Source organism: Calypte anna, chromosome 23 (genome assembly GCF_003957555.1).
Source record: "Calypte anna isolate BGI_N300 chromosome 23, bCalAnn1_v1.p, whole genome shotgun sequence".
NCBI lineage: Eukaryota > Metazoa > Chordata > Aves > Apodiformes > Trochilidae > Calypte > Calypte anna.
This window is the reverse complement of record NC_044268.1, coordinates 4,068,485-4,093,076: the sequence shown is the minus strand read 5'-3', so window position 1 is coordinate 4,093,076 and position 24,592 is coordinate 4,068,485. Positions and strand designations below refer to the sequence as shown.

Below are 24,592 nucleotides of genomic sequence, written 5' to 3'. Positions count from 1 at the left end.
CAGCTTTGTGGCACGGTGGGGTGTGGTTGTCACGGTTTGGTTGTCATCGCTGAGGGCCACCCTCCCCTCCACAGTGACAACCATTCTGGCCAGTGATGCCAGCACCTGGGGCCCCTCTGATGCCAGCACCGGTACCAGCACCTGGGTCCTCTCTAGGGGAAGGGAGAGCTGCTCCACAGGGATGGCAGCCAGGGGATGGGGTTCCCCCTTCGCCTGAGGATGGGGGTGTCCCGCTCGCCCCCCGCAGGGGTCCTCTCCTCTGGGCGGCGGGCAGGGAGGGCGTTACAGGGGGAGGGCCGGGGGGCAGAAGGAGGGCGAGGAGGAGAGGGTGGGCGGTGGCTCATCTTCCCCCCCCGGCTTAGGGGGTGGAGGGCGGGGAGCTGACGGGGGGCGGCTCGGGCCCCCCCCGGAGGGAGGCGGGGAAGGCGGCGGAGGCGGTGCGGCCGAGCTCCCGGTGTCCCGCCGAGCTCCCACCGCCCCGGACCGGCCAGACCCGCGGCACCGCCCGCTCCCTCCGTCCCTCCCCGCCAGCCCCGGGCAGCCCCGGCCCCCTCCGAGCACCGTGCAGGTGAGCTCCAGGCTCGCCCCGGGCCCCCGCCGCTACCGTCACCGGCCCCGGGCACCGGGAGAAGTGCAGAACCGACCCCGCCGTCGGGCGGGTGCAGAACGGGGCATTCCCCGTAATTAATCGTAATTAATCGTTATTAATCACCGCCCCGGAGTGGGCGGGACAGGGACGGCGTCCCGGATCCGCGGGACCCGCCGGTGCGGAGGGTGCGAGGGTAGAAAAGGAGAAAGGGAAGCGGAGGGGCAGGATGGGTGCGGGAGGAGCAGGGGGGTATTCAGGAGGTTCGGGGCAGGAGGGAGCTGGGGGGGCAGCAGAGCTGAGTGCAGGCAGGGCAGAGGCAGTGCCGCTTGTGCAAGGCACTGGGATGGATGTACGTCCCGTACTCGCAGCATGTCGGGTCTGTCACGACACCCGTCCCCGGCTGCCTGCAGCCCTGCCTTGCCTCGTGGCAGGAAGCAGGCAGGAGGGAGGTCAGGTCGGGGTGACCTGCGGGACCTGGGCCACCCTGAGGGTCCTCACGGGACCGGGAAGTAAAACAGGAGGGAGTGAGACCCTCCTGGGGGGCCTTGTGCAGGAAGCACTCGTTTCTGCTCCGGGACGCCTCAACCTCCACCTCTGAGGATGTCTGGAGTAAATCCGGGTGGTGGTGTGGGACTGAACCCGTGATGCTGGGGTGCTGGGGAGGGGTGTGGAGCAGACAGGGGATCCAGCAGTCCATAGGGGCCACACTGACCCCAAAAATCTGCCCAAGCCATAGCCGAGGGGGTCAGAATCAACTCTGCTGGTGGCTGTGGTGACAGTGTCCCAGTGGGGGTGAGCTTGGGGGGCACAGCCAGTGCCCACCTTCTGCCTGCCCCACTGCTGCCCCATCTCTCTCTCTTGCAGGCAGCTTCCTTGGCCCCAAGCGCTGCTGTGGGCACCATGAGGGGTCTCTGGGCCCTGATGCTCACGGGGCTCATCAGTGCTTGTGAGGGGAAGGAGCCGCCACCAGCAGAAGGTAAGAGGCACCAGGAGTCGGGGTTGGGGTTTGTATGGAAGCCACCTCCTTGCCTGGTGCTGGGGAGGGGAGGGCTGGGTCAGACTCAGGGATCTCAAGCCAGAGGTGGCTGGGGGACACTGTGAGCCATGCCAGGTCCCCACGTGCCAGGACCTCCGCAGAGCCTTGGCCGTGCTGGCTCAGCATCCCGTGTGGGAAGGGGGCCAGGGAGAGCTGAGAGGGCCCTGCTGTGGGGAGACATCTCGGGGACAACCCCGTCATCACCCCCACATCCCAGGCTGTGCTCCGGGAGGGAGCGGGATTGCCGTGCTCTGTCCGTGGGGTGCCTGGTGCCAGCTGGCAGGGAAGGCGGCGCCGTCCGGCAGCCGGATCCTGGCGGGAGCCCCTCTGTAGGTGATCCAGGAGCACTCCAGACAGAGATGGGGATGCACAGAGCTCCCGAGAAGGGTTTGGCCTCCAGCTGCAAGGTTGGAAAAGGTTTGGCCATGGTGTGAGACAGTGATGGTGGAGGGTTTAGGGCTGGGGACAGAGGATGGTGACTGAGCCCATGGGTGTCCCGGGCAGGGGTGCCTGGCTGTGGGGTGCTGTGTGAGGGTCCCAGATGGGGCGGGCTGTGAGTCGGGGTGAGCCCCAGGCGGATGGTGGGGAGGAGCTGCTGGCAGCAGAGTCGCGGTTGCATCAGTCATTGCGGGGGTGGAGCGGCGGCTTGGCCGGGGGAGGGGGGCCCGGGAGCTGCCTGGCTTTGGAAGGGACCCTGCAGCCAGCACCAGCACCCACTGTGCTGGTTTCAGGCCCTTCACTAGCTGAATGAGGGTTGGAGTGATGAGGGTTTCCCTTAGGGGCAGCACTAGGATCAGGGAAGGCTTCACAGCAGATCGGTCCCAGGGTGATTTATGGTTTTGCCTTCCACCCCCTGCCCTGCAGAGGATGATCTCAATGCCGGCAGGAGGGAGCTATGCCCTCACCCATGACATGTGCCGGCAGTGCTGGGTTCAGTTGCTGCCACCATGCCGGGGGTCCCAGGGGACAAAGGCCACGTCCCTGCACTGCTGCTGAGCCAGTGGTCTGCCTGGGGGAGAAGCAGCATGGTCGTGCCAGGCTGGGGTGAAGGTGGAGGTGGGCACGGGGGCTACAGACCCCACAAGGACTGGGGAAGAGACGAGGGAATCGCCAAGGGCCATCCCTGCTCCAGAGACAAAACAAATTCCTTCTTTAATACCCCCTTGTTTTCTCCTCTGTCTCGCACCTCCCAACATCTGGTAGTATCCAGCGGAGGTGGATTGATGCTGCTGAAGTGATAATACATCAGCCCAGCTGCAAACAGTGCCAGCTGTCCCTGTGACTGACACGGCATTTCCTGCCCCTCTCCCTGTCCCATGGCCCTCACGCCTGTCCTCTGGGGCCACCAGCTCTGAGGATGTCACCATGATGGGATGGGAAGGACAGCAGGCAGCTCTGGGTGCCATGTCCTCACCTTGGGTGTCCGTGGCACCCATCCAAGTCTCCTGATGCAGAGTCCAGGCACGAGGCTGTTTTGAGGCAAAACATGCAGCAACTGGGAAAAGTGTTTCACCTTGCTGCGGGAGGTGGCATGGCCAGCCCTGAGCTCACCCTCCTCCCTTCTAAACTTGCTGCTTCCCTCCTGGTGGGCTGCTGGCTGCCATGGGAGCTGGGTGTACTGGTCAGCTCTGCCATCATCTTGGGGGAGGCTGGGACAAGCTCCTGGCAGCATCCCAGGACCCACTTGTCCAGCCCCTCTGGGGACACATTGGTGACACCGTGGTGACACATTGATTTGCCTTGCAGGGCAGCTGTGCCCACAGCTCTGGGAGGAGGATCTGGTTGGGGAAAAGTATGAGAACATTACGGGTAAGGAAAGCCCCTCACCCCACCAAGAAGGACCCCACACAGCCCCAACACCCAAGGGATGGGCTCTGGCCCCTGCCTGCAGGGCCCAGCCACCCAGGCCCAGGCCTCACCCACTCTTCTCTTTCCTGCAGGTTTTAACCTGATTAAAAGGTTTGACCTGCTGAAGATCTCCTCCATCAAGAAGATCAGGAACCCCAGGGGGCTGGTGGTGCTGCGGCTTGGGGCCGTCCCGCTGGTCCAGCCCACACAGTGAGTGAGGGTGGCTAGTGGGTGGCCCTTGCTGGCCACCATCCCCAAATCTTTTAAGGATGGAACATGGGTGAATCTCGTTAGGCTTTGCCCTTAATTCAGGGGGAGCCCAGGCAGCTTGGTGGCACCCAGGGATGATGCAAAGGAGCTGGGGGTGCAGCCCAGGCCACTTTTCCTCCTAGAAAGTCAACCCCGGGCTGCAGTGTCTCAGCTGGGTTGTGGCCAACCCTTACGCAACCAGGGCTCTGTGGTGGCTCTGTGGCTGCTGTCCCTGACTTGGCAGGTACTCTCCAGGGTCTAGAGGAGCTCCAAACACTGCCCAGCTCTGAGCAGGCACCACGGCTTTGCCAGGGACACGGGGGTCTGCTGGGGGAGGTGTGTGGAGACCTCGTCTCCTGCACATGGGGGAGATGAAGCTGAGCTCTGGGGTTAGGGCTGGCAGAGATGCTGCAGCGTGGCGAGGTGGGAGCAGGTCCATCCCCATCCTTGGGAGCTGTTCCTGGAGGAAGCTGCTGTGGTTTGCATGACTGCCTTCTGCAGCCTGCCTGTCCCCACCTCACCCTGGGGCTGGCACACAGCTTTGCCTGGTACAGGGCTCTACCAAGGATGAAGGAGACCCAGCCTTGGCTCCTGACCTGGGCAGCCAAGTCCTCAGATGGCTTGGAGATGACGGATGCTCCAGGCTGGTGTTGCTCTTGGCTGGGTGCCTGTGGCAGCACAGAGACAGCCCTGGGGAATGCTCAGCACGGGGGAAGCCCCAGCAGCCAGGTTGCTAGCCCCAGGTGAGCACCCATGGGTGTCCCTCTGCCCTGGCCCTGCTCCTCAGTGCCCCACAAGGACATTTCCATGCCCTTCCAAGAGTGGAGGGGACTGCTAGGTCTGGCTTGATTCCTGTGCCTTGGTCCAGCTCCAGCGTGGTGGTTTGGAAAATCCCTGACGTGGTAGAGCTGAGCCTCAAGCAAATATTTCCAGGGACTGAGAGGGCTGCGGGCAAGCTAGGCACTGTCCCACTGGGGAACTGCTCTCCTCCTCCCCACCACACCAGAGGGGCCAGGCTGTTGGTGGGGGGTGGGCACCGTGGCTGTCCCTGCCCCCTCCTGCACAGGAGCATCTGTCCCACGGAGACTGTGGGGTCAGGGATGTGTGTCCTGGCTGTCAGGGGACAAAACTCCATACCCTGGTAATAAGTACATGGTCCCATGCTGGATCCACCCCGTGTGTTTGGAGTGCACGGTGGAGATGGGGGCTGGGAATGGGGCCAAGTGGCTGTACCATGCCCTGGTGGCTTCCAGTGCCAGGGGGAGGGGGTTGGGGGTGCCGTGGAGCTCGGTGCAGGGTCACCCCTGATGCTCATCCCTGCAGGCAGGTGTTCCCCCGGGGGCTGCCCCCCACCTTCACCCTCATCCTCACTTTGCTGCTGAAGAAGAACAGCACCGGGGAGCACTGGTACCTCTTCCAGGTCACCGACCGGCAGGGTTACCCCCAGGTATGGCCCCCGGGTGGTGGGACACACCGATGGCGCAGGGGACAGCCGGGAGTTGTCCCCAAGCACCGTGTCCCCTCTCTGCCCAGCTCTCCCTGGCTGTGCACGGCCCCGAGAAGAGTCTGGAGTTCCAGGCCAGGGCTCCGGGGGCCGCGTTCGTCAGCGCCGTCTTCGCGGGGAAGGCGGTGGGGTCCCTGTTCGACGGGAGGTGGCACAAGGTGGCGGTGTCCGTGCAGAGCAGCGCTGTCTCCATACACCTCGACTGCTCCTCCATCTCCTCCAAGCCGCTGGCAGCCCGGCGGGCGCTGTCCCCCGAGGGCAACACCTTCCTGGGGCTGGATGCTGTGCGTGGCACCCCGATCCGGGTGAGGCCCTGTGGGGTGTGGGTTACGCTCCCCCCGGGGTCGGGGGGTCCCTGCCTGACGCCCCCCTGCCCCTTTCCTGCTGCAGTTTGACATCCAGCAAGCTCAGATCTACTGTGACGCCGAGCTGGCCAGGCAGGAGGGGTGCTGTGAGATCTCGGCCAGTGGGGTGAGTCCCCTCCCAACCCCCCACCCCAGTCCTGGCTGAGCCCTGGCGTTGCTCTGCACGGTCAGTGTTTTCCCCAGAGGGGAAACTGAGGCACGGTGAGGGGCAGAACTCTTGGCTAGATCTACCCCGTGTGTCACCTCCTGCTCATCGTGGCAGCTCTTCACCAGTACTGAGATGTCACCCGATGTCCCTGCGGCCAGCACAGGGCACAGTGCAGGATGAATCCCTATCCTGCATCACTCTGGGTGCTTGGGCAGGGCTGGGCTGAGAGCTCCCCCCCGATCCATCCCCATCTCCCAGCAGTGCCAGGTGGAAGCACCCAAGACCCGTCGGCAAGCGGAGCTGCTGCAGAGCAGTAACCTCATCGAGCTCTCCCCCCAGCCCGAGGGACGGGTCTACACTCGCTGCTTCTGCCTGGAGGAGCCACTGGGCACGGTGAGACCCCCCCCAGCCCCCTCACAGCCCGTCCTGTGTGTGCTGAGTGCTGCCAAGGGTTGGTTCAGCCCCTGGAAAAGCCCTGTCTCATATTTTCCACTGCTCGGGGCAAGGAGAGGAAGGAGGGAGCGAGGGAAGGAGGGGGGGAGAAGCAGGCAGGGAGCAAGGGATGAGGAGGGGTCCTGCATCCCCACCACCATGCTTCAGCCTCTAGCCTGGAGCTCAGGCCCAGTGGATGGCACAGGAGGGTGTCACCCATGGGTGCCCCAGGCAGGATTACCCGGGGATGCGTGGGGAGGTGTCACTCAGGGGGGATGGGTGGTGGGTATCACACAGGGGTGCTCTGCTCTCTCCACAGGAGCCAGTGAGGACCTCAGGGAAGACCAATTCAAAGGGAGATCACGGGGAGAAGGTGAGGGGAGGTGGGAAAGGGTGTCCCAGCCCCACTGCACCCATCCTGGCACTCCCTGCTCTGCTTTCCTTCCTGGTTCAGGTGTTGGTGCTGTGTTGGGACCCATCCCTGCTGCAGGCTGGGTCTTTCCCTGTCACGTTCAGGAACTTTCTGCTCTGCCAGAGCTGCAAAGGCGGCTGCTCTGCTCCCCCGAGCAGGAATCGAGGCCCCACTTAACTCTGTGCCAGTGCTGGAGCAATCCCAGACGTGGCCAAGGGCCTCTTTGTTCCCCTTGAGTGTCTCCAGAGAACTGCTGGAGCTGGGAAGCATCCCCAGCATGCTCCATGTCCCATCCCTTTGTGGTCCTGTCGACCCCTAGGGCTGTTGTGACCTGGTTGTGGGATCCTGCTGAGGATCCCCGGGGTGCATCCCATGGGTGCCATGGCATGGGCTGGGGGTTAGGGCTATGGACATGCCTGCTCTCTGCCTTCTGTCACTTCCCTGCAAGGTGACACGGGTGAGGTGTGGGGCTGAGGAACAGGAATCCCATGGGAACACACTGGAGCATTTGGCTGGGGTCTAGGACAACTGGCCACCACCAATGTGCCACTGCCAGGTGACCACCACCCAGATGGTGGCAGCCAGTTGGTGTTGGCCAATTGTTCCCTGTCCCCCCCAAGCAAATCCATAAAGCTGCTGAGTAATCCCTATGGCTTTGGGGTGCTCAGAAGAGCTGGACAGTGGGTGTTGTAGGGTTGTGGGTGCTGTGGGTGGTGCACAGAGCTGGTTCCAGCCCCCATCCCTGTCTTTTCCAGTGCCCTCCCTGCTCGCCGCAGATGGCCTCAGGAAATGTGAGTGTGCCACAGGGCTGGGCTGTGAGATGGGGACCCTGACCCTACTGCTCTGCCATCACCACCAGCCCCCAGCTCCTCCTGGCCTGGGACCTGGCAACATCTGGGTGCAGGAAAGGTGTCTGATCCCTTCCAGATGTGGCCCCATCCCTATGGCAACCTCTGGCTGGAGGTGTGGGGCTGATGGCAGGGGGATGGTGGATGTTTGGGACCTCAAATGCTTCATGGGTGCCACTTGGGGACATGGTGATGGAGGATGGGGACCACAGTAGGGAGGGGACTCTCTCCTGCTGCCATTTGGAGGCCGGGTGTCCTTGCAGGGCTCAGGGTGCTGGGGGACACCTCTCTCTCCTCTCTCCTCAGGTCACACTTGGTCCCCCAGGTCCAAAGGTAGGTTTGTCACCCCCCAGGACACACAGACCCCAGCTTCTCAAGGATGTTGCCACACAGATCCTCAGCTGTGCCTGAAGCATCCCTGCTCAGGAGCTGTGGGTGCAGGCATGGACATGGGGACATCCCCACCCCATCTTGTCACCTGCACATCCCCTCTCTTGCAGGGTGGGAAGGGCGAGCGTGGGCTGCCAGGCACTGCTGGTGGCAAGGGGGAGAAAGGTGACCGAGTGAGTGTCCCCAGCAGGGACCCCCTGCCCTGGGGGTCCCACTGCCCCTGGGAGGGCTCCTGTCCCCCCCCCCCCGCTCAGAGAGAGCCCCTGAGCCCCCTTCCTCCTCCCGCAGGGCGCTGACTGCGTGCGCACCCATCCTGGTGGTCCCATGCAGGTGAGACCCCCACCCTACCCCCACCTACCCCCAGCCCCAGCTCTCCCACCCCCCTGCTCACCCCTCTCCCCCCTCCACAGTGTGCTGAGGGGCCACGGGGTGAGAAGGGGGAGCGTGGAGAGGAGGTAAGTGATGCTGAGCAGTGAGGCTGTGGGGCACTCACCAGTGCTGCCCACCCCCCACATCTCGTGTGGATTTCGGGGTCCAGCCCAGAGGAGATGGCTCAGGGGGTGGGGGTGGGATAAAAGGGGCACTGGTGCAAGCAGGAGGACTGGAGCCCTGCGTGAGCCCACCCATGGGCACCTTTGGAAGCCCACCCATGGGCACCCAGCTTCTCCTGCTGTTCTCACGCAGGGGGTCCCGGGACCATCCGGTGCTGATGGGCAGAAGGTAAGTCCAGCCCACCCACTGGTCCCAGCATTGCAGCAGGGACAGCCACCCAGTGGGTTCCAGAGTGGCTGCAGAGGTTTTAGGACCTGCTGGTGCCACCCTGGGCAGTGTGGGAGACCAGTGTGTGTGACATCCATCTGTCCCACAGGGACAGAAGGGTGAGAAGGGTGACGGGGGACTGCAGGGCAAGCCAGGGCGCCCAGGGCGTGATGTGAGTAGTACTGGGTGGCACTGGGACATCCCCCGGGGCATCCCTGGGGCATCCCCGGGGCTACCAGGGACCACCCCCCCTGGATGCTGTGCATGTGCAGAGCCTTCACACCCTCTCCCCTCCTGGCAGGGCCGCCCTGGAGAGATTTGTGTGGTGGGTCCCAAGGGCCAGAAGGTAGGTGGGGGTTTTGGGGTGAGTGGGTGGGAGCTGGAGCCCCTGGTGGCAGTGCTGGTGCTGACCACCCCTGCCTTGGATTCCAGGGTGACCCTGGCCTCGTGGGACCCGAGGGGCTGGCTGGTGAGCCAGGACCCCCAGGGAAGCCAGGAACTCCAGGGATTGGCTTTCCAGGGAAGCCGGTAAGGACCCCCGTGCTGTGGGGCTGTGCCAGGGTGGCCATCAACATGAGGGGAGCAAGGTGCCCCCCAGAGCTCCGTGATGGGGACAGAGCACTCCTGCAGGGCTAACTCCATCTTCTCTCCCTTTTCAGGGTGACCCTGGTGGCCCCCCAGGTCCAAAAGGAGAAAAGGTGAGTTTAGGGGAAAGGGTTCCTGGATGCCCCCCATCCTGCTTCATCCTGGTGTGGTGGGTTGTGCTGGGGATCCCTGGTCAGAACCAGAGCTGGGTCAGCACTGGCTCATGGTACCACTCAGCTGGGTGGCCCTGGGTTTGGTTTGGGGGGCAGAAGGGCCGTGGTTTGCCCCTTTGCTGGGCTCAGGCTCTCCTGTCTCTGGCTCCAGGGCAGTTCAGGAGCTCCTGGACCCGTTGGATCGCCTGGGACACCCGTGAGTAGAGAGCAGCCAAAACTTGGGGTCAGGGATGGGTTCCTTGGCTAGAGGATGGGACTGCTTGGCTGGAGCCATGGTGGGATCTGGAGTGGTGCTGGGATCCACACCCAGGCACATGGAGGGGGCTGGAAGAGCTGGATTCCTCCTTCAGGACAGGAACCATCCTGTGCCACAGTGGTGGTGGCAGAGGTTGGGGGGTGCTGGGGGGCACTGCTGGGGCAAACTTTGTCCTGAAGCAGCCCCATGGGATGCCTTCCTCCTACAGGGACCTCCCGGTGTCCTGGGGCCCAAAGGAGACAAGGTGGGTGCAGAGGCAGGGGGCTGGTGTGGGGCTGTGCCACGGGCATGGCAGCCCCTGCCAGCACGGACCCTCCCCTGGGCTGGGGGAACCTCGGGGGCCACCCCCAGGACCCACCAGCCCTGTGTGTCACTGTCCCCATGGGCAGGGTGAGCCGTGTGAGGTGTGTCCCACCATCTCCGAGGGGACACCCGGTGCCACTGGGCTGCCTGGCAAACCGGGAGCCAGGGGAGCACCCGGAGCACCCGGCAAGGATGGGGTCTCGGTGAGTGTGAACCCCAGGGGCTGGCAGGGGGCAGAGCAGGGTCTCATCTCATCCCTAACACTCCCTCTTTGTCTCCCCCTCCCCAGGACACCCCCGGCCCCATGGGACCCAAAGGGGACAGGGTAGGTGACACAGGGCCAAGGGGTGGGCTTACTTGTCCCCAGCTGGAGGTGGGCAGCACCCATCCCAGTTCCTGCCTTTCCTTCCCAGGGAGATCCCGGCATCCAGGGGATGAAAGGGGAGAAAGTGAGTGTCTGTCCCTCTGTCCCACCACCCTGCTCAGTGGGCAGCCCTCCCTGGAGCCCCCCCTGAGCTGTATCCTTCCACCACCCTTGCAGGGGGACTCCTGCCTGGCCTGTGACCCCCAGGTCCTTGCTTCGGTGCTGCGGGGTCCCACTGGGGGGCTTGGGGCTGAGCCAGCACAGCCGGTGAGTACATGGGGCTGAGGTCCCTCCCCAGGCTGGGGGGCTGCAGGTTCTGGGTGTGTAACCCCTTGGGGTGTTCAGCAGGGTGAAGTGGGGCTCCCCTCACTGGCTGGCATCAAGGGTGAGAAGGTGAGTGACCCCCAACTCCCACTCCCCTCTGCCCACCCTGATTATGGGGTGGGGGAAGCCTCAGGTCCTGACCCTGATGTCTTGCAGGGGGATGGTGGCCAGGAGGGACCTGTGGGCAGACCGGTGAGTGGGGCTCTGAGGGGCTCAGGGTGGGCACTGGGAGCCCAGGGGGGCAGGAGCTGGGGGTCACAGTCTCATCTCTGCTGTGACTTTTCCACGCAGGGAACCCCAGGACACAAGGGCAATGCAGGCGTGCGGGGTCTGAAAGGAGAGAAGGTGAGTTGGGGATACCCCTGGGGACCCCCCCTCTCTGCCCCATCCGTGGAACCTTCCCAGCTGAGACCTATGCGACTCATTGCATGGAACAGCCCTGAGATGGGGAGAGCAGGGGGGGCTGCAAGCTCACCCCCTGCAGTGCTGCAGTCCCCAAAGCCACCGGGATGTCCCCTCCTCAGGGTGAGCCGTGTGGGCAGTGCCTCCCTGTGCCACAGGCTCTCGAAGGAGCAGCAACAGTGCTGGCTGTGCCAGGACCGCCGGGGGAGAGGGGCCCAGGAGGACCCCCGGGCAGAGCAGTGAGTACCCCTTGTGCTGGCTGTGCCCCTTTTGGGGGTGCCCTGGCCTGACCCCTTCCTCTGTTCCCCCAGGGCAGACCTGGTGACACTGGTCAGAAGGGACAGAAGGTGAGAGGGGCTCTGGTGGGGGTGGCACAGGAGCTGTAAACATCTCCCCCCACCCCCGGCAAGGATTTGGGGCTAGGGGAGTTCTGCGTGCCCCCTGTCCCATGCCACCCTTGTCCCCTCTTTTTGCCAGGGGGACACAGGCAGCCCTGGGGACCCGGGCACCCCGGGCATGGTTGGTGTCCCGGGGCTGTCGGGGGAGCCTGGCATCAGGGGTCCAGCCGGTCCCAAAGGCGAGAAGGTGAGACCCTCACCCTGGTGTGGGGACCTGCATCCCGTCACCGCCGTGTCACCCATCCCCACCTCCCCTCCCCTGCTCCCTCCTCTGCAGGGAGACGCCTGTGAGCCCATTCCCAATCCGCACGGTGACTTCTTGGACGCGGTTGGCATCCCAGGAAAACCCGGGGCCAAAGGGGACCAGGGCCCCCCCGGCGTTGGCCAGCCGGGCAGACCCGTGAGTGGCCCCTCCCCGGCTGGTTGCCTGCGGGCATCGTGGCCCCTCCCCGGGGCTCACCCTGCTGTGTTTTAGGGGAAGCCGGGACTGCCGGGGGTCCAGGGCCCCGTGGGGCTGAAGGGGCTGCAGGTGAGTGGGGCTGGGGGGAGTCTGGGCACGGAGGGGTGGGCACGGGGGTCTCGGGGCTACTCACTGCCTCTCTGTGTCCTCAGGGTGAGCCGGGACCACCGGGGATCGGCCGTCCGGGACCCCAGGTGGGTGTGTGGGGTGCCCATGTGCTGCTATGTCGTGACATGTCATGACATGTCATGACAGTGGCTCTGCTGGCTCTCACACACTCCCATTTTCTCCAGGGAGAGCCTGGAAGCACTGGACCCCCTGGGACACCTGTAAGCGTAGGGGTTGGGGCTGCTCATCCCCTGGAGATGGAGCTGCCCCCCACCCCCCGGCCCCCGATTCCTGCAAGCAGGGCGGGATCGTGCCCCTGCACTGCATTGTGGACAGTGGCAGTAACACCCTCTCCTGTCCCCAGGGACCCCCTGGACCCCAGGGACCCCCAGGGATAGCGACAGAGAAAGGTGCCAAGGTAAGAGAGCATCCCCCAGACCTCCCTCCCCCCCTTGCCCCTCCCACTTCTGCTGTCCTTCCTCTGCAGGGATCTCCGGGACCCAAAGGTGATGTGGGACCTCCTGGGCCACCAGGGACCAGCATCACGGGGCCACCTGTAAGTCCTGGGACAGTCATCACCACCTGCCCCCCCGCCCCTCAGCACAGGCTAAAAAGCCCCCATGCCAGGGGCTGAGCCCACAGCTGAGCTTCCTCACCCTCCTCTTCCTCACAGGGCCCCGAAGGGCCGCGGGGGCTCCCTGGGTCCAGTGGGCAGCCGGTACGTATGAGGGGTGTGGGTGGGGGGCTGTGGGTGGGGGGCATGGGGCAGGGGCTGTGCCTGCTAACACATCTCTGGCTTTCCTCCTCACAGGGGGAGAAGGGTGCCCGGGGAGAGAAGGTGAGTTGGGGTCAGGGTCAAAATGTGCCCCCTGCCCCCCTCCCTGCCCCCCCTCCCTGCCCCCCCCCCTCGCCCTTACCTCCTCTCTCCACAGGGAGACCCTGGGGAATGTCTCTGCCCACCCAGCCCCCGCCAGGACCCCAGCTATGCCGGGATGCCGGTAAGCACCACGACCCCCCCCAGACACCTCCCAACTCTGCTTTGCCCCCCCGAATGTTCTTCCTCCTCTCTCGGCCCCAGGGAGCCCCAGGACTCTGGACTGGGATGTCCTGGCAGCCACAGCCCGGCCCTCAGGTGGGTGCTGCCCCACTGCCTTTCACCCACCAGCCCCCCACCCACCACCACCTCACCCACAACCTCTCTCCCTTTGTGTTTTGGGGTCTTGCAGGCCCCCCTGGAGACCCCGGCCCTCCTGGTCCCCCTGGTGCCCGGGTCGCCAGGTGAGTGATGGCAGATGGGTGATCAGGGATCCATTCTGCTCAGCTTTTGGGGCAGGGTTGAAACATTCCAGCTTTCTCCTCGGCTTTAGGGATGCCAGGACACAACGGCTTACCGGGACTGCCCGGACCAGCTGGGGACCTGGTAGGTGTCACTGTGCCCGTGGCAGCTTCCCTGTGATACCCACCCTGCTCCCCTGGGCATAGGGACAGTCCCCTCCCCTCCCACATCTCTTCCAGGGCCCGCTGAGCGTCATGGCTGAGAGGAACATCGAGGTGCTGAGGGTGAGAGTCTGGGGACAGGGCTCCTTCATACCCAGGGGACCCCAAGGGGATCCCAAGCCCCTTGGGATGCCCCTGACTGCCCCCCATCTCCCCCCAGACCCTCTGCGGGGACTGTGCCCAGCTGCAGGCAGCCTTTGCTCCTCCCAGCACTGTGGAAGGGGAGAAGGGGGATGGGGGCATGCCGGGTGCCCCTGGCAGTGAGAGCTGTGCCCAGGTGAGTATCTGCCCACCTCTGGGTGGGAATCTCAGTGCCCAACCCCCCGACCCTGGTGGGTGTTGGGGTGAGGTGCAGAGATGCTCCAACACCCCATGCAGCAGCGGGCGGGGGTGGGCACCTGGGAGGCTCCTGTACCCAGCTTCCCCCTGGCCCAGTTGGGTCCCTGGGAGGGTAACTGGTTTATCTTGAGCAGGGACTGGTGCAGGCTGAAGCAGGGGTGCTGAGCACCCGAGGAGTGTGGGGTGTCAGGCTCTGTGCCCTACAGCTCCTTCACTACATCCCTGTTAACTCCTGTGGGGGTTCTGGGGGGTTTTTTTGTTTGTTTGTTTGGGGTTTTTTTCTTTTTTTTCCTTTCTTTTTTTTTTTTTTTTTTTTTTTTCCTAGTGCTTTGCTCAGCTGCCGAGAGCAGAGGAGGCTCGGGTGAGTGAACCCAGCACCCTCCCCTGCCCCTGGGGCTGAGCTGCCTCCCTGGTGGGTCCTCAGGATGCTGCGGGATGCCCCAGCCATGGGCAGACTCAACCCCAGCTCCTGAGGTGTCCCCACTCCCTGTAGGGTGACAACCCTGACACGGATTGTGCTGGACATCCTGGGCTGCCGGGCATCCCGGGGGAGAGGGGAGAGCAGGTGGGTGCTCCCCGCTCCTTTGCCCCCCACCCAGTGGCTGCGGGGGCTGTGGCTGCACCCTCAGAGCCCCTCGGAGCTGGAGCGGGGCCAGGCCCCCCATCCCCCCCCCCCCCCAATGCCCCCTGACAGCCGCCTTTCCCCAGGGTTTACCAGGACTGCGGGGACCCCCGGGGCCACCTGGACCCATCGTAAGTAGCCCTGACAGGGGCGGGGGGGGAGTGTGGGCATCGTGTGATGTTCCTGGAGGGCTTTGAGCCCCCCCGCTGCAAATCACCAAAGGGTCGGGCGCTCCTCCCCGTGGCCGCGGTGATGGGCGGAGGGCCGGGGCTGTGGCGGGGCGGAGGCGCAGCGCTCCTGCAGAGCCTGGAGGTGGAGGCAAAGAGGCTGCCAGCCCGGAGATGGAGCAGGAGCTCAGCTTGGTGGGATGCCGAGGCCGAGCCAGCCCCTGCCCGAGCATCCTGCAGTGTCCCACGGGCTCAGCCCGGGCTCCCAGGAGCTGTTTCCAGGCTGTGACCTCCCTGTTTCTCCCCTCAGGGCCCTCCAGGCTTTCCTGGAACGCCCGGCGCACCCGGACTGCCCGTAAGGACCCAGCACGGCTCCTCTCTGTGCCCTCTGTTGCTGCTTGGTTTGGCTGTGTCCCTTGTCCATGTGTCCGCTGGGAGCAGCCACAGCCCAGCTGCCCCCTCCCTTCCACCCCATCTCCATCATCCCATTCTCACCTCCTCCATCCCCATGCAAGGGGTCTCAGGGGACCCGGGGTCTGCAGGTTCAGGAATTATTTCCCTGAGCTCAGGGACCCGGTGCTGGCACTTGCTGTCCCTGCTGCCTGGTTTTGGGAACCCTCACCACCATGGGACCTGGGTGTACCAGGGTGACCACAGCCCTGGGGCTGGCACAGCTTGACCCCTCTTGGTGTCTTAGGGACCTCTTGACCTCATTTGGTGCCTGCAGCTCATCACAGCTCCCATGGGGTATGTTGGGTGCTCCGGATGGCACCCAGCTGCTGGCCCTGGGGAGTCCCCTCATGGGGGCCGGGAGGACCCCCCCTGTGCAGCTGGGGCTCATCTTCCTCCCCCTGGTCTCCTCTGGGGTCAGCCAGCCTCCACCTCCATCTTGATCCTCATCTCCATCTTCATCCTCATCTCCATCTTCATCCTCATTTCATCCTCCTGCTCCCTCCTAGCACCAGGCGGTGGTGGGGCTGTGCTGGTGATTCCTGGAGGATCCTGCCCTCCCGTGTCAGCCATGTCCTGCTCCTGTCCCCTCGTCCACTAATGTCACCATAACACCACAGTCTGTGTGGGTCTGTGTGGGTCGTTGCTCTGTGTGTCCTGTCCAGCCTCGGCACCACGTCACCCCACTAACCCACACCAGCCATCCTGTGACACGGAGCCCGGGGGCTCCTGGCTGTCACCCGTGTCACCTGGCTGGGCTGAAGTGTGTCCTGGGCAGTGGCTGGGGTGCCAGGAGGTGGGCACCCCAACCAGGGCTCAGCTTTCCACGGCACTGGGGTCACAGGCGGCAGTGACCCGGGTGTGACAGTACCTGGCTGGTGCCATAGGTGGAGGGGGCCCAGCCGAGGGCTGAACGGGTCCCCCCCGGTGCCTGCAGGTGCCGGGCAGGTTGGGATCTGCAGGTGCTGGTGGTGACAGACCCCAAGGGCTGTACCGGTGTCCCCGGTCCCTGCACTCTGCCCGGCTGTGGTGCCAGGCAGGCACAGCCCCGGGTAGAGGTGCAGGACACCTCCTGCAGCTCCTCTCTTCTCCCTTCCGAAGGGTCTCCAGGGGGAACGTGGCCCTGCTGGGCTTGCTGGAGCCAAAGGGGAGCCGGTGAGTGGTGTGGGAGGAGGGGACAGGGACACACGGGTGCCCTGAGGGCTTTGAGCTCCTGGCTGGGGCTCTGCAGGTGGCTCAGCATCCCCCTCCTGCACAGGGACCTCCAGGGCAACCCGGCTACCCCGGTGCCACCGGTCCCCCCGGCCTTCCTGTGAGTATCCTGGGGAACCAGGCAGCCCATGCCAGCTCCCCACCACCCTGGGTGTCCCCGTGTCCCTCCCTGGTGTTTGCTGGGCCCCTCGTGCTGCTGGGGAGGAGCAGTCAGGGGACACCAAGCTCTGAGTCCCTGCAGGGCTCATCCCTGTGTTGTCTCTCCCCTGTCCCACACATTCCTGGTCCCCAATCCATTGCCTGCCTGTTCACTCCATCCATCCCTGCCCCGTCCTTCCCCATGCCCCATCATCTGTCCCTCAGCTCCTGCCCATGCCCCACATCCCAGCTCCTTCCTTGTCCTTCATGAGACCTTCAGCTCTTTCCTTCCCCAGGGCACCAAAGGTGAACGAGGCTACATGGGCCCCCCCCGGAGAGAAGGGGGAACTGGTGAGTCCCTTGTGGCAGTGATCCAGGGGCAGAGGGGCTGGGGGCTCTCCCAGGTGCCCTCCTCCCCCCAGGCACTGGGGCTGAGCTCCTTCCACTTGCATCCATCTTACTCTGTCTCTCCCTTTCCCAGGGACCGCCTGGCTTGGATGGCTCTCCCGGTCCTATTGGGCCAGTGGTAGGTGCCCACCCACCCTAATGGGCTCCCTGGGGGCTGTGGGGAGGGGGGGGGTTGCTGTGGGGGCAGCAAGGTGCTCCCCACCCCTCTCACCCTCATTCTCTGCAGGGGCCAAGGGGCGAGCGTGGGCTCCCAGGCAGTGCTGGTGAGAAGGGGGACCAGGTGAGTGTCCCTGGGGGGATGAGGATGCCCGGGACCCCCTCTGGGCAGGATGTGGCCATTGGGGTCCGGCTCAGCTCTTGTCTCTCCTCAGGGTTTCCAGGGCCAGCCTGGCTTCCCGGGACCACCGGTGAGTGCATCCCCCTGGGGCTGTGAGGAGTACAGCGGGAGAGGAATCTCTGTCCCCATGTCCCCACATCCCTGTGGAGCTGGGAATCTGTCCCAGAAGAACATGGAGATGTCTGTGGGACAGCATGGAGAGCAGCCCAGCAATGATGGGCTGTGTGGGACTGAGCTCTCCCACTGTGATCCTCCCCCTCACTTAACACCCCTCTTCTCTTTAGGGACCCCCTGGCTTCCCAGGGAAGGTTGGTCCTGCTGGACCACCTGGACCCATGGCTGAGAAGGTGGGTGCCCGTGGGACAGGGCTGTGTGGTGGCACCCTCAGGCTGGGGGACAGGTTTGGTCCCTGCTCTGCAGGGTGGCCAAGGGGTGGCACAGCCCCTGCTGCTCCTGTCACCTCCTGTGGCTCTTGCAGGGCAGCGAGGGCATGCGTGGCCCCCCAGGGATGCCAGGGCCCCCCGGGCCCCCCGGACCTCCAGGCATCCAAGTAAGACCCCCTCCCCCAAGCCACCCCTGAGGACAGAGGGGACAGGACCACCCATACGGTGCTCCTGGGGAGCACTGCTGGCTGGACCTGCTCCATGGGGACCCCAGAGGGTCAGGGACCCCCAGAGCCTTGGTTCAAGCCACCCTCTGACACCCCCCCCTTGTCCCCACAGGGTCCCGCTGGCTTGGAAGGATTGGATGGCAAGGATGGAAAGCCAGGGCTGCGGGTGAGCTCTGGGGGGCTCCCAGGTGCTGCCAGGGGGCGACCACCCCCCCAGGACACCCCTAACCTCTCTCTTTCTCCCTAGGGAGACCCTGGCCCACCTGGCCCACCAGGGATGATGGGTCCTCCGGTGAGTGACAGCCTTCCCTGTCACCTCTCCCTGGCTGTTGGCTCCTGGCCCTGTCCTGCTACCAGGATCCAGTGTCTCCTTGCCCGGGATTGTCCCACCATGGGCTTTTGGTGACACTGAGCCCAAGGGGATGGGTGGGAGTCCCCAGTGCCTTGGTCTGCTTGTGAGAGCTGGGATCCTCACCCAGCTTTTTTCCCCCTCTAGGGCTTCAAGGGGAAGACGGGACACCCAGGTCTGCCAGGACCAAAGGTGGGTGGCAGTGGCACAGGGGGACACTCAGCAGTGACAGCTCAAGGGACCTTGGTGCTGAGCAGCTCACAGTGTCCCTTCCTCCTTTTAGGGTGACTGTGGCAAACCTGGGCCGCCAGGGAGCACGGGCCGGCCAGGAGCAGAGGTGATCAAGGGGGTGGGTGGGCAATGGAGCCCTGAGGGGGGTGGTCCCCATGCCCCCTCATCACACTGCCTTCCCCAGGGTGACCCTGGACCTATGGGACCCCAAGGCCGCCAGGGACCCCCAGGGCTCATTGTAAGTTGGTCCTGCCCCCCAAATCTGCCCACGACCCCCCCTCCAGCTGACAACCTCCCCTCCAGCTGACAACCCCCCTCTGTCTCTGCCCCCCAGGGCCCCCGGGCAGTCCAGGGCAGCCGGGTCCCGCTGGGCTGACTGGAGTGGTGAGTAGTGCCTGGGGACAGACCCTGCCCCATCACAGCCCCCGTTGTGTGAGGTGGGGGCTCAGATGGGGCCAGGAGTGTTGCCTCAGAGGGTGGGTTTGGGGGTCCCCATCCTCCTCTGACTCCAATGCTCCTGGCTCCCTCCTCCTCCTCCTTCTCCCTCCTGCAGGGGCTGAAGGGTGAGCGGGGCTCGGCGGGGGAGCGAGGGCTGCCAGGAATGCCAGGAGAGCCCGGACCCCCGGACACCCGGGACCACCGGTGAGTGCAGGGGGTGTGTGTGTGTGTGTGAGGGGTGTCCCAGCCCCCTGCACCCCACTGCAGCGGGGACTTTCAGGTCACCGCCTCACGTTGTCCCTGTTTGATTCCACAGGGGGAACAGGGATCCGAGGGACCCGTCGGGAAAGAGGTACGAGAGTGGGATCTGCACTTCCCGGCCCAGCAGGACCCAGAACCAGACCACAGCGTCCTCCTGGCCTGGCCATGCTGTCCTCAGGGTGCCAACATAGGGGACATCCCTGTCACCCCCCTCCTCTGTGTCTCCCCAGGGCCCCCAGGAAAACCCGGTAACCGCAGGACCAGTCGGACAGAAGGTGAGGATGGGGTGGATCCTGGTCCTGCCCTCACCCCCAACCCTGGGTCCCATATCTCCATTTCCGGGGGTGCCAGGGCTGAACCCCACTTCTCGGTGTCCCCACAGGGTGAAGCTGGATCCCCCGGCGAGAGGGCTACCCCGGGGGAGAAGGGCAGAGCCGGAATGCCGGGGGGGCCGGGGAAAAGCGGATCCATGGGTCTGGTGGGGCCGCGGGGGCCCGCAGGAGAGAGGGGTCCCCCCGGCTCACCAGGACCCGCGGGCAGCCCTGGGCTGCCGGGCCCCCCGGGGATGATGGTAAGGACAGGGTGGTCGTGCAGCGGGACCCCCCTCCTCCCCCAGCCCCAGTGGGACCCGATGGCAATGTCCCCTCTTTGTCCCCTCCCTCTCAGGGAGATTTGGTAAATTACGACGAGATCAAGAGGTTCATTCGGCAGGAGCTGAACAAGATGTTTGATGGTAACGGGGATGGGGTGGGGGGTGGGGCATCACCTGGTCCCCCCCCTGTCGCTGAGCGTGGCCGCGTGTCCCCGCAGAGCGGATGGCATACTACACCTCCCGCCTGCACTTCCCTGTGGAGATGGTGGCATCCCCTGGGAGACCCGGTCCCCCCGGGAAGGATGGGCTGCCCGGCCGGCCGGGCCCCCCCGGCTCACCAGGAATGCCGGGACAAATCGGGAGAGAGGGGCGGCAGGGAGTGGCCGGGTATGAGGGGTAAGTGCTGCTCCTCGGGAGCATTCCCGGTGTCCCCCAAGGGATGGGATGTCGGGATATGTGCCGAGGTCTCACCCCTCTCCCCCCATCTCTCCTCCAGGTGAACCGGGAGCCAAAGGAGAAAAAGGAGAGAAAGGCGTGGGGATGATGGGGGATACCGGGCCCCCGGCCCCCCAGGTGAGCCCCCTCCCTCTGCCTTGTCACCAGCCCCACGCTGGGGCTCGCTGCCACCTCCTCTTTCTCTCCATCTCTTCCAGTCCCCAAGGGCCACCAGGCTACGGGAAGATGGGCCCCCCGGGGCCCGTAGGGCAGCAGGGGATCCCCGGCATCCCTGGCCCCCCGGGTGCCACGGGGCAGCCGGGCAAGACGGGGCACTGCAGCCCGGCAGAGTGCTTGGGAGTGCCCATGGAGCAGCCCCTCTTCCAGCCCAAGAACGTCAAGGGTCCTTTTGGCTGAGGGGGTCTCCTTCCCCCCCATCCCCACCCCCCGCCTTTGCTGTTAATATTGTTTCCCTGCTGTGCCGGGGGCTGTGCCTGTCCCGCGGGGGGGTGGGCGTGGGGTCTGGGTGTTGTACAGCTCCGTCGCGATCGTGAGGGCAGGTGGATCCTGCCCGACCAAATACACCCGTGCTGGTGCCTCTGTCTTCTCATTTGGATTGATCCCCATCCCTGTACCCATCCCTATCCCTATCCCAAAGGGATGCAGAGCCCCAGCTCAGAGCACTCCGGTGGGGGGAATGGTGCTCCTGAGCCCCCTCCTGCCCTGCGGCTGATGGGGGGGGGGGATCCTGAGGGTTCCCAGCCCTGATCCTGGGGATATCCCAGCCCTGATCGCAGCCCTAACCTGACGAGATCTCAGCCCTTCCTCTGTGAGGATCCCGGACCGGCTGCTGGAGGGATCCCAGCCCTAATGCCAGGAGATCCCAGAGGATTCCGGCCCTGATCCTGAGAGGATCCTAGCCTGCTTCTAGAGGGAACCCGGAACAACTCCTGGAGATATTCCGGGAGAATCCCAGCCCCGCTCCCGGGGGTGATCCCGCTCCCGGGCGTGCCCTGCGGGGCCGTACGGGCCCCACCGGCTCTCAGGTCGTTGCCTCTTTAAGGCCACTTCTGTCCCGCGACTTCTCGCGCGGCCCCGCCCAATAAAAAGGGCGTGGCATCGGCTCCACCCTTCCGTCTCAACCAATGGGCGCGCGTTTCTCCGGTGACGTCAACAGGGCGGAGCCCTATCTGTATCATGGCGGCGTATCCGGGGCAGGTGGGACCGGGGACACCGGGGGAGGCTTGGGGGTGTCGGTGTCGGTACCGGTGCCACACGAGGGGGCGGTGCCCGGTTCTCGGTGCCCGGTGCCGGTCGCACACCGCACTCTGTCTCTCCCCAGGGCTTCCCCGCAGCAGGACCGCCCCCTGGGGGTCCCTACGGACAGCCCCCGCCCGGGGGTCCCTACGGAGGCGGCGGAGCCCCCTACGGACAGCCCGGCCCCTACGGACAGCCCGGCCCCTACGGACAGCCCGGACCGTACGGACAGCCCGGGCAGTACGGCGGGGCGGCTCCCGGAGGTGAGGAGGGGTCCCTCGGGTGTGTGTGCGTGTGTGTGTGTGGGTCCTCAGCCCCCTCCTGCCGGTGTGGCGGCCCCGGGAGAAGGAGCCGTGGGGTGGGCGCCCCTCGCTGGATTCGGTCAGTTCCTGAAGCAAATGGCGCTGTCCCGTTCGGTTCGTTCCTTTCGATCCCTTCTCCCGGGGGTGGTCTGACCTCCACCCTCCCCTTTCCGCCCCGTACAGGCGGTGCCCCCCCGGGCGTGGACCCCGAAGCCTTCTCGTGGTTCCAGGCGGTGGATGCCGATGGCAGCGGGTTCATCTCCGTCCGGGAGCTGAGGCAGGCGCTGGTGAACTCCAACTGGTCAGCGTTCGATGAGGAGACCTGTCTGCTGATGATCAGTGAGCATGGAGACCCCCGCCACACCCCCCGCACACCTCCTCACCCGGGGGGCTCATCCCTCTGGGGAGCAGCCCCTCTGGAGCCAGAACGGGGCACACACAGCAGCTCCCAGCAGCTTCTTGGTGGAGGACATGTAAGGGGTCTAAAATGATGTGTGGGAAGGGGATCCCAGCCCCCTCTTCCCCCTTCTCCTAGAAACCCAGGGATTAAAGGGAGGGAGAGCTCCAGAGCTGCCCCCTTCCCCTGCGTGCCCCCACATCGGGTGTGGGGGGGGTTTTCTACCAAACTTTTCATGACTGGGTGTTGTTGCTTGAGGTGAGGGATGGCTTTTGGGGCTCTGAGGCAGGTCCTGAGATCTCTGGGAGTTTCTGCAGCCTGTTCTTATTCCTGCTTTTCTTCTCTTCCTCCCCCAGACATGTTTGATAAGACCAGGTCGGGACGCATAGACGTGTACGGCTTCTCGCCTTGCTGCAGTTCATCCAGCAGTGGAGGAACCTCTTCCAGCAGTATGACAGGGACCAGTCAGGCTCCATCAGCTTCCACGAGCTCCAGCAAGGTGGGTGAGGGGCAGAGACACCACCCTGACCCTTCTGACCTCACAGGGGGGTGGCTCTCCTCCTCTGCTGGGTGTTTATTTCCAGCCTGGCCAGTGCTGTCCCTGCTCCGTGTTTCTTGAGCTCCGAGTGTGTCCCACACTCCTGTGGCTGCAGCCCACGCCTGGAGCACGCTGGGCTGGTGCAACTGGCTGTGGCAGAGCTGGCACTGGGCCCTCTGGTGGGCAGGGGATGAGGAGCTGCAGCAGGGCTGTGGCCTGAGCTCCTCCCTAAGGAATCCCAAGGTGCCCTCTCCTTCACCCCCATCTCAAGGGCACGTGGGTTAAAGTACGTTTTCTGGGAGGAAGTCTTGGGTGTGTGTGTCTGATGGAGGGGAAAAACGTCTGGAATTCGTGCCTTGGTTTGGTTCCTCCCTCTGGAGAGCCGTGCCCACACACACCCACCACGGGTGGGGGGAACATGGGGTGTGTGCCAGCACAGGGGGCTGGGGGACACAGCCTCTCTGCCCACCCATCGGGAGGGTTTAATCCCTGTGTTTCCTTGCTCCCAGCTTTCTCCCAGATGGGCTACAACCTCAGCCCCCAGTTTAGCCAACTGCTGCTGTCCCGCTACGCCGCCCGAGACCCCAACCCCAGCATCCAGCTCGACCGCTTCATCCACATCTGCATCCAGCTCCAGAGCATCACCGACGCCTTCCGGGAGAAGGACACGGGGCTGGTGGGACACCTGAGGCTCAGCTACGAGGACTTCCTCACCATGGTTGTCACTCGGATGCTCTGACACCCTGGGACACAGGCTGGGAGCCACCTGGGAGCTCTGAGTGGGTGTCCCAGAGCTCTGGGTGGTTCTGGGGCCTCTCCAGAAGCTTTGGGTGGCTCTCCAGGAGCTTCAGGTGGCTGTCCCAGAGCTCTGGGTGGTTCTATGGGCTCTCCCAGAACTCTGGGTAGTACTTCAGGAGCTGTAGATGGTTCTCTGGGCTCTCCAGGAATTCCAGGTGGCTGTTCCAGAGCTCTGGGTGGTTCTAGGGCCTCTCCCAGAACTCTGTGTGGTTCTGGGGCCTCTCCAGAAGCTCTGGGTGGCTCTCCAGGAGTTCTAGGTGGTTCTCAGGGCTCTCCCAGAGCTCTGGGTGGTTCTAGGGCCTCTCCAGGAGCTCCAGGCATCCTCAGCCCCATGCTGGGATGTGGGTGAGCCTCCAGAAGAGCGAGCTGATGCCCTGGGCTGGCTTCCCAGCCTGCTGGGATCCTCCTGGGTTCGGTTCCTTATCTCCCAAGCCAAACTGGAGCCCAGTTCTGGGGTCATTCTGGGCAATAGCCAAACCAGTAGCCCGTGCCATGCCTCCTGGGGAGCACTTCAGTCTTTCAGCGCCAGAGCAATGCTTAAACCCTCTGCTTGGGGTGTCTGTGGTGGAACATCTCTGTCTCAGCACGCTTCTGGGGACTCTGCAGTGACCAAGAGCTGAGCCATCACTTACTGAGCAGCAGGAGGGACCCGAGTGCTGGCAGAGTTCATCCCTCCTTGCCTCACAAGCAGCTCTTCCTCCCCAGGAACACATCCAACCCCTCGGCAGTGCTGCAATCACTCCAGCTTTCCTGGGACTCTCCTTTTCTCTCCATGCTGCTGGAATGGACCCCTTTGCTGCAGGATCATCAACACCCCTTCCACCCCTCCCAAATCCTTGCCAATGTCTGTGCTGATTTGCCTGTCTGCTGAAGCCAAACTCGGGAACGTTTTGGGGCTTATTTTTACAGCTTTGGAATAAAAGGCAGTGTGCACTGGTCACTGGTGGTTTGAGTCCAAGGACGTGGCCCTGTGTCACCCCCCACCCCCCTCACCCTGGGGCTGGCAGCAGCTCTGGGTGCAGGGGACATACACACACATCCTCCTCCTGTGCCTCTACCCCTGCTCTGGGCACTCTGCCCAGGGCTCAGTGCACTTCCCTGAAGTTCCTTCTTAACTCATTTCACAGCAACTTAAAGAAAATAAAGCCCCAGGGTCCCCTGCTGGGATCCGGTGTAGATCTGACCAGCTCACAGCTGTTTTTTCCTGTGGTTTTGAGGAGATCTCCAGGTGATTAGCCTTTAATTGGCCTCCAGCAGAAAT

General features: G+C 64.5%; 2 protein-coding genes across 2 annotated transcripts; both read left to right on the top strand.

Moving 5' to 3' along the window:
* Positions 1 to 529: 529 nt before the first annotated feature.
* On the top strand, positions 530 to 20,575 carry COL16A1 (collagen type XVI alpha 1 chain). The gene is given in 74 exon segments (XM_030464222.1): positions 530 to 568; positions 1,454 to 1,565; positions 3,372 to 3,434; positions 3,566 to 3,683; positions 5,046 to 5,169; positions 5,256 to 5,531; positions 5,617 to 5,697; positions 6,001 to 6,132; positions 6,491 to 6,544; positions 7,339 to 7,374; positions 7,738 to 7,764; positions 7,932 to 7,994; positions 8,110 to 8,151; positions 8,232 to 8,276; positions 8,506 to 8,541; positions 8,690 to 8,752; positions 8,882 to 8,926; positions 9,013 to 9,108; positions 9,240 to 9,278; positions 9,490 to 9,534; positions 9,803 to 9,838; positions 9,984 to 10,100; positions 10,187 to 10,222; positions 10,311 to 10,346; positions 10,439 to 10,528; positions 10,607 to 10,654; positions 10,742 to 10,777; positions 10,877 to 10,930; positions 11,110 to 11,226; positions 11,299 to 11,334; positions 11,465 to 11,572; positions 11,663 to 11,785; positions 11,861 to 11,914; positions 11,998 to 12,039; positions 12,139 to 12,174; positions 12,318 to 12,371; positions 12,441 to 12,509; positions 12,627 to 12,671; positions 12,765 to 12,791; positions 12,886 to 12,951; positions 13,032 to 13,089; positions 13,180 to 13,221; positions 13,309 to 13,373; positions 13,469 to 13,513; positions 13,611 to 13,727; positions 14,115 to 14,150; positions 14,283 to 14,354; positions 14,498 to 14,542; positions 14,889 to 14,933; positions 16,130 to 16,183; positions 16,287 to 16,340; positions 16,675 to 16,704; positions 16,706 to 16,729; positions 16,860 to 16,904; positions 17,013 to 17,066; positions 17,158 to 17,193; positions 17,408 to 17,470; positions 17,602 to 17,673; positions 17,846 to 17,899; positions 17,981 to 18,025; positions 18,230 to 18,274; positions 18,366 to 18,419; positions 18,498 to 18,555; positions 18,648 to 18,697; positions 18,867 to 18,936; positions 18,939 to 18,955; positions 19,068 to 19,103; positions 19,243 to 19,287; positions 19,395 to 19,583; positions 19,679 to 19,745; positions 19,823 to 19,986; positions 19,988 to 20,000; positions 20,101 to 20,175; positions 20,254 to 20,575. Coding segments are annotated over 73 exon segments (4,833 nt in total). The 5' UTR covers positions 530 to 568; positions 1,454 to 1,489; the 3' UTR covers positions 20,457 to 20,575.
* A 646-nt stretch (positions 20,576 to 21,221) lies between these two features.
* On the top strand, positions 21,222 to 24,271 carry PEF1 (penta-EF-hand domain containing 1). Its single transcript, XM_030464221.1, is given in 6 exon segments — positions 21,222 to 21,257; positions 21,382 to 21,559; positions 21,782 to 21,937; positions 22,352 to 22,396; positions 22,399 to 22,494; positions 23,043 to 24,271. Coding segments are annotated over 6 exon segments (726 nt in total). The 5' UTR covers positions 21,222 to 21,236; the 3' UTR covers positions 23,273 to 24,271.
* The last annotated feature ends 321 nt before the right edge of the window (positions 24,272 to 24,592 follow it).